General features: G+C 40.2%; 1 protein-coding gene across 1 annotated transcript in view; it reads left to right on the top strand.

Moving 5' to 3' along the window:
• Positions 1-7,981, top strand: part of ttc39a (tetratricopeptide repeat domain 39A) — a gene marked incomplete in the record, with an annotated part of 35,065 nt that extends 27,084 nt beyond the window's left edge. Inside the window, 14 exon segments of the mRNA XM_014341231.2 lie at positions 278-345; positions 436-500; positions 620-719; positions 955-1,020; positions 1,660-1,768; positions 1,852-1,919; positions 2,008-2,067; positions 2,549-2,710; positions 3,910-4,001; positions 4,342-4,462; positions 5,174-5,285; positions 5,452-5,566; positions 5,675-5,791; positions 7,171-7,981. Coding sequence (XP_014196717.1) covers positions 278-345; positions 436-500; positions 620-719; positions 955-1,020; positions 1,660-1,768; positions 1,852-1,919; positions 2,008-2,067; positions 2,549-2,710; positions 3,910-4,001; positions 4,342-4,462; positions 5,174-5,285; positions 5,452-5,566; positions 5,675-5,791; positions 7,171-7,285 — 1,370 coding nt within the window.

The following is a 7,981-nucleotide window of genomic DNA, read 5'->3' as shown; positions in this document are numbered from 1 at the left end:
CTTTTAACTATGTAAAGCACTTTGTGCTACATTTTTTGTATGAAAAGTGCTTTATAAATAAAGACTGATTGATTAAAGTTATTAGATGATCATTAAATTATTCTAAATAATTAAAATGTTTAGACTTTGTAAGTGTTTAAATGTTTCAGTGTTTGCTCCAAGTAGTACCTCTGCATGTACCTCTGCATGTACCTCTGCATGTGCATGTGTGTGTTTGGTCATTATGCTGGAGCCCGTGTTTGATTGACGATAACTGGTACAATCGATTTCACTTCAGAGGAGCTCCATGCTGAAGTTTGTTACGCCGAGTGTCTCCTGCAGAGGGCAGCGCTCACCTTCCTTCAGGTCAGGAGGCTTACAGCAGCGAGTGCTACTGATGTGTTTGCCACCATCACTCATTTTCTGTTTTGTGTTTTTAAACTCATTCGTGCTCAGGATGAAAACATGATCAGTTTTATCAAAGGAGGAATCAAAGTGAGGAACAGCTACCAGACTTACAAGTGAGTATCTCCAGGATATCCATGTTTCCATCCCTGTTTCCTGGAAGACCTTTTATTCTTCCATCAGGACTTCATCGCAGCTTATTCCCCTTAATTTGCTTATATCTTAACCCCCTCAGAGAGCTTCACACAGTCCTGCAGTCCTCCGGATACACTCATGGTGACAACCATGGGCATTTTGAGGGTGGCGTGAAACTGGGAGTGGGAGCTTTTAATCTAGTAAGTAATAGTTTGCACTTGTGCCTCATTGATTGACTTAATTTTGTGATGCTTGGTTAACAAAAAAGACACCAGAAGAGCAGAAGATCTGCATAAATTAAGAGCTGCTCCAGCCTAACATGGCGATAGCTGCAAGAAATCCAACATAGTTTGTTCAGCATCTGTAATAACAATGAAATGCTCTGTAATTATGTTTCTGACCTTTTCATTTCCACTGCTTGTTTGCTTCCTGCAGATGATTTCCATGTTGCCTACTCGGACACTCAAGCTGCTGGAGTTTGTCGGTTTCTCTGGTAATAAGGTAAGTGTTTCTGAGAAGTCAGACTTCTGACATGGCGCTCTCTAACAGCTTTGGCTGGAGATATGTTGCGAGCCGATACACCCTTCCGCTCTGTTTGAAATGCCTCTTTATGAATCAGAGACTGAGAAGTGTTTCGAGAACTGTAAGTGCATCTGTGGTAGAACTCATCACACTACTAAGATGAGTTTGTTGTGTTATTTTTCATGGAAACGTGAAATGAAACTTGCAACCATCAATGAAATGATGGTTGCTTTGATAATAATGAGCAATGACTATTTCTCTAAATTGTGGTCACCAGTTGTAACTACATCAAGCCATCACATCAGCACCTCAGTTGACCTTTGAATATTACCATCATGACTGATTTATCTTCCGGTTATGAACATGCAAATACTGCATTTCTTGTATTTTGTACTTGTGTGTTTTGCACACAGGCCAGTTTGTGAGTCAGAGAAGTGGTAGACAAGCAGACGCTGTTTTATCCCCAGAACACGCTGACTAAACACAGAAGATTTTCCTATAACTACTTTAGTGTATTCTCTGTGTGCTGGTTTTACTGCTAATTGGCTGATAGATCTTCCACAAATGAAGACTTAATGCAGACTCAGAAAATGTGTGAAACTGTGTGTGTTTATATAGGAGTTTGGTCTCCAGCAGCTTCAAGAGGGCTCAGTAGAAAGTACATTCAGGTCCTTCCTGTGCAACATGCTTCTCCTCTGTTATCACACGTTCATGAGCTTCATACTAGGTGAGCAACACACCCACACACGCGCATCTGCAAATTAACACTAAAAGATGCAATCTGAGCTGGGTTCCTTCTGTCTCGCAAAGGCACTGGAGAAGGAGACGTTGAGGATGCAGAAAAACTGCTGGAGCCATATCTTAAAAAATACCCCAAGGTATGTCAGGATGAATGACTGTGTGTGCAAATGTTGCTATGATTGTTTGTGTCATTCTCACAAACATACTGTGTTTGTCTTCATCCAGGGATCCATCTTTTTGTTCTTTGCTGGTCGGATAGAAGAGATCAAAGGCAACCTGGATGCTGTGAGTAATTTATTTTCCCTTGGAGAAAGTGTGTGTGTGTGTGTGTGTGTGTGTGTGTGTGTGTGTGTGTGTGTGTGTTTTTAATGCATATCAGTAATGTATTTAAATCTTGTATTTTGTAGTTCTGTTTATGTCAGTATATTTATGTTTTTTGCACCATGTGAGAGAGTATTGCCTTCATCTTTTAATCCTTACATAATGACAATAAAGTCTTGAATCCTGAATGTTGAAAATGTGAAGTACCAGAATGAAAAGCTCTTTCAAATACTTACCAAATCACCTCATGTGGAATAAAGGTCATAACTATTTTTTTCTGTATTTTGCTCGTTTTTCTAAACATTGATTGCCAGTTTTATGTCCTTAACTAAAATACTGATAAAGTCAAATCATCTCTTCTGCAAACATATCATATCGGTATCATAATTTAGTGGCATATGTTTGACAAACAGCGATTCTCAACCTTTACGTGCCTTTCTTCCAGGCTATCAAGCGTTTTGAGGAGTGCTGCGAGGCTCAGCAGCAGTGGAAGCAGTTCCATCACATGTGCTACTGGGAGCTGATGTGGTGCTTCACTTACAAAAGGCACTGGAAGATGGCCTACTTCTACGCTGAGCTGCTCAGCAAGGAGAACTCATGGTCCAAGGTGGGCCACCATAATGTGGGATGTGAATCTGAGCGGGCAAAGTAATAAAAGAAATGTAAAAGTTAGTGAAGTCAAGATAAAAAATAAATAAACAACAACCGTGGTGCAAAAAACAAAAATCATTGTAAATAAAACAAACATGACATGCTTAAAAACAACATTACCAGGATAGAATGCAGATCAGACTGGTTCTTAGTCAAATGAAATACAGTTAAATACTTTCTTTTCTTTCGGCTGCTGCCTGTAGGGGTCGCTATAGAGAATCGCCTGCCTCCATCTCTCCCTATCTCCAGCTTCCTCTGTGGTCTTCCTCTTTTCCTCCTGCCTGGCAGCTCCATATTTGCCCAGATTATCCGCTGTCCCTCCTCTGCACATTCCCTCTTTAACTATTCAGTCTGAGCTCTCCCTCTGATGTAAATATGATTAAATACGGTAAATAATACATTAAATCTTAAGTACAATTTCAAGAAAATAAATATTAAGATTTTTTCATAAAGTTTTTACTAGAAAAGGAATATTTAATGTGAGAGGGGAGCTATCCCAGAGCTTTGAAGGTGCTCCTCTATACACTCCATTTTAACATAACAAAACATTTACATTGTTCCCGAGGCTTTAGCTGTAGTGCTACACTTTTTGATTTCATATACCTTTGGTTCCCATTTATTTTTCAGTCTTGGCACAGATTTTACTTTTTGACTCAACCCTCCCATATACTCAGATCTGGCAAAGGCACTAGGAGTTCAGTTTTATTACCCGATGAGGTTGAGTTTGTGTCTCCTCTTCTAATTAAACTCTTTACAAATTCCATTTCAAAAGTTCAGGAAAGCAGAGATGATTAAGGGCCACAGGAGACTGCAAAGAGTCAATAAAGCCATCTATCCATTTTCTTAACTACTTATCCAGTTCAGGGTCACGCGGGGGGCTGGAGCGTATCTCAGCTGTCACTGGATGAGAGATGGGATATACCACGGACAGCCTGCAAATGCATCACAGGGGCTGTTCAAACTAAACTGTGCAGTTATTTTAGCAGAAACAGACATGAACTGTTCTCAGGTCACAAGAACCAAAATCCTTCCAACATATAAAAGCACCACAAATGTGGATGTCCAACTTTTGATTTTTGTCTTTTTTTCCCTCCTTATCTCATTTTCAAAGGAAGGATGAGATTTCATTAGTAACCACGTTTTTCCTTCCCTCAGGCTACCTATGCATATATGAAAGCAGCCTACCTCAGTATGCTGACTGAGGATGATTGCCTAACCTTTGGGGAGACAGCACTTAGTCTGTTCAGGTAGGAATTAAGACGCTGCTGAAATTACTCAGCAAAGCAGAGATGACTCACTGTGAAAGTATCAATAATGTCATAATCGTATCTTCCCCAAAGAGCCTGTCCTTGGTAAATAATATGAGCTAATATTTAAGAATACTCTATAAGGTGTATCAGAGGAGTAATATGACAGAAATTAAACTGGTGTTTTTGGCATTAAACTCTTTTTGTGTCACAGATATTCTAATTTTTTGTGGTAAAGCACACCATTAACGGTGCTCCATGATAAAACATTTGATTAGACTGTTGGGCTTTTAAAACTGTCTGGAGGATATGTAATTACTAAATGCATCTCATATTTCAGGCAGGTCCCAGGGCTCAAGCAGAAAATAGCAGGAAAGTCTTTGCCAACGGAGAAGTTTGCTATCAGGAAAGCCCGCCGCTACCTGGCAGAAAATCCCGTACCTCTTCCTGCTCCTCCGCTGGTGAGCACTGGATGACGCCATCTTGCATGTTGCCCAGTAAACATAAATTAAATTAAAGTAAAGCCAAAGACTTTACTTGACATTTGCCTCCTATTTACCCTGCGGTGCAGCCCTGTAAAACGTGAATGTACTGGTTCAGCCAATCAGAATGGACAGTTTATATGTGTGACTCATAGCTCAGACAGCTGTGCTATTCTACCCACAGACTTTATATAATAGGTGAACTTGTGAACTATAATTTTGAAACCTCAACTTTGTAATTTTGGTTGGTTTCATATTTGCTTGACCTGACTGAGACTGCACATTCATACAAGTAGTGACGTATGAATCAGAAGTTAGTCGCTCCCTAAATCAACCTGCTGTGTCATCTATTCTACCCTAAATAGGATCATAATTTACTAAATAAACATTACGCCGTGTCAAATAAGCACTGAAACTAGTGACTGACCATAGCAGCATTAGCAAAGAGGTAATCGAGGGTTGTTATTTCACCAGTGGGGCACATTGCACAGTTAAGGTAGCATGGATCTGTTTTGAATGGCTGAACCTGTCAAATGCCACAGCAGTTTGCACATCTGTGCCCATAGTGCTAAAGGTGATTATCCCGAGTGTCACTGCAGAGAAAATGCTTTTTTTGTCAACCTGTAGTAAAAGATTATTATTGGTTGTTAGCCGTGCATGATTTTGTGCATGTGTTTGTCTGTCTTCTAGGAGATGATGTACATCTGGAACGGTTATACAGTCATTGGCAAACACAAAGACTTAACTGAAGGCATGCTGAAAACACTGGATGAGGCACAGGCTCAACTTGAAAGTCTACCAAGTATGTAAATCCATTAAGCACATTTACAAAGACAATTCTGATTGAAATAAATGCTATATTACAGAAATTAATCCAAACATATTAGAGACGGGTGTTGATGTAGATATAATTGAGATTGTTTGTTCAGAATGACCCAGTCTGTCTTCTGTTTGCTGCCGACTTTTAGGAACGGAGTTCTCCATAGATGATCAGTGTTTGCTGAGCCTCCTGAAGGGACTGTGTCTCAAACACTTGGGTCACCACGAGGAGGCAGAGCACTACTTTACCCTCGTCCTCTGCAAGTAAGAGCCTTTCCTCAAAGTGCTTCAGTTACAGAGTCGTCTGATTCAGTCTTTCAGTTGTGTTCTGGTGAAAACAGGTTGACATTTGATTTTTGTTCTCGTCTTCAGTGAAACTCAGATCAAGTATGACCACTACCTGGTCCCCAATGCCCTGCTGGAACACGGCCTGCTGTGTCTGCAGCAAGGCAGAAAAGATGACGCTATCAAACTGCTAGAAACAGCAAAGTAAGTCTTTGAACCAGCAAAGCATATTTAAGTCATCTGTACTTAATAGAATATGTATGAATCAGATACTCTCCCACATTCTTGTTGTAGTGTAATCAAGTGTTAACAGTACATTATGCAGTCATGTGAAAAAGAACGCTTTTCACAGTATACTCCATGATTCATTAGCTGGTAGCACCAATAACTGAATTGAATGGCAGCGTAACAAAGGGAAGGTTCAGGGTCACCCGATTCAGTCCTAAAAATAAGCTTTATCAAAAAGGAACGTTTTAAGCGTGGTCTCAAAGTAAAGAAGGTGTCTGTTCCCCAAATCCAAACTGGAGCTGATTTCACAGAAGACGCCTGAAAGCTGAACGCTTTCCTCTTTATTTGTTTAATATGGATGTTGAAGGACGTAGGCTGGTCAAAAACGACTCCAACATTCATCGCAGTGTTACGGGAGGACCAGGTGATGCCATCCAGAGTTTAAACACCATATTTCTGAGATTTATGCCCAAGTGCAAAAAACGTTTTATCTGAATTTGAAAGCGGGCAATTAGAGGTCACCCAAACCTTTATGTTTTTAAGGCATGCCTGCACTTTAACTAACTGTTGTGTGTCATCTGGCTTCATGGATAGGTAACGCTGGGTATCATCTGCATAGCAATGAAAATGTGTAATGCCTTCTAATAATAAGGACTAAGGGAAGCATGTATAATGTAAATGGAATTAATACTGATCCCAGCACAGAAGCCTGTGGAGCCTCCATAATTACCTTTATTGTGTGTGAAGATGACTCCCCATTGCAAAACGAGCTTAAATCATCACCCCTGGCCTCCACCACCGTGCTTGACAGTTAATATGGGGTGTGCTGATATGCTGTGTATGGTCTTGTTTTGTCCAAAGGATATCCTTGTAATTTATTCAGACCACAAACATAAATCGTGCTGCTACGCTCTACCTCCTGGCAATTCTTCCAAACAAACCATACTTCTTCAATCTTTAATTGTACTGTGATGAACTTTGTCACAAACATGCTGAGACTCTCTCAGCATTGCATTGTCTGACTTTGGGGTGCTTTTCCTGGGCTTTTCCATGAGACACTTGAATGCTCCAGGTCACACTTGCTGATGATCAATTAATCTGTTTGATTAGGAACATGTAGTCATCTATATGACTACGTAGAGTCCAGCCAAAATGTTCATTTTTACATGACTGTACACATGAAACCTTTCATTAAGAATCTCCACTTTTGATGTTTTGAAATACGTCATCTTCATGGTTTCACTCAGATTTGAGTGTTTTAGAATACGAGATAAAGTTTACTCGACTTTGCTATAAACTTTGGATTTCTGGGGTTCAGGTTGAACTTTCTTGATCTTCTTTTTTTTCTGTTTCAGGCAAAATTACAAAAACTACTCGATGGAATCACGGACACACTTTCGTATACAGGCTGCTTTGCACAAGGCCAAAGGCAGCGGGGAGAATGGTATCCATGTGCCCTCCAGCCCATAACAAACAGAGGACGGCACACTAAGGAAAGACAGCATTTGTCTCCTACAGTCTCATCATGCCAACACACAGACCAGGACAGACCTGATTATTAGGGAATAATTTGTTAGTTTTCATCAAGAGGCTAGGGGAAGAGGCTTTTCCTCATGTGTGCCAAGCAACTGCAGCTCTGACTGGCTTCGGTGGATTTGCCCTCTTCCAGAGATCCTCATGAACTTTACTTCCTTCTGATTTAAAATGGAGACTAATTATGAAATGTGCCTATATTTATGAAACATTGCTTCTAGCGGGGTCGTCTGTCTAGCACTGTGGCCACCTGTAAGTGGTGCACTGGAGTACAAAACACAATCAGATTTATTTGGTGTATATTCTAAGTTGCCTCTGCTAATACCCCGAGGGTAGAACATTCCCGGTGCAGGGTACTGAGTCTGCGATTTGATGGAGCCAGAGTACCAAACAACCTTTACAGAAATGACTGACACTAGCTTCTCCAAGTCATTTGATCTGGCTGCTGCAGAGTTTCCCATTTTTTGTGTAGAATATAAATGAGCGATTATTTAAAAATAAAAATGACACACAGTGATGTTTTGTTAAGTCCCTGAGAACTAGGAGATTCCTTGTAATTGGTTACTGATCAGCAATATAATCAAAAATGATATGTTGTTTAAATTTTTACACTAAACTTTGGTTTATTCTGTT

This window comes from Haplochromis burtoni, unplaced genomic scaffold (assembly GCF_018398535.1).
Source record: "Haplochromis burtoni strain Fernald_Lab_line unplaced genomic scaffold, NCSU_Asbu1 Contig_466, whole genome shotgun sequence".
NCBI classification, from domain to species: Eukaryota; Metazoa; Chordata; class Actinopteri; order Cichliformes; family Cichlidae; genus Haplochromis; species Haplochromis burtoni.
The sequence above is the reverse complement of the archived record's forward strand: the minus strand, read 5'-3'. Positions and strand labels throughout refer to the sequence as shown.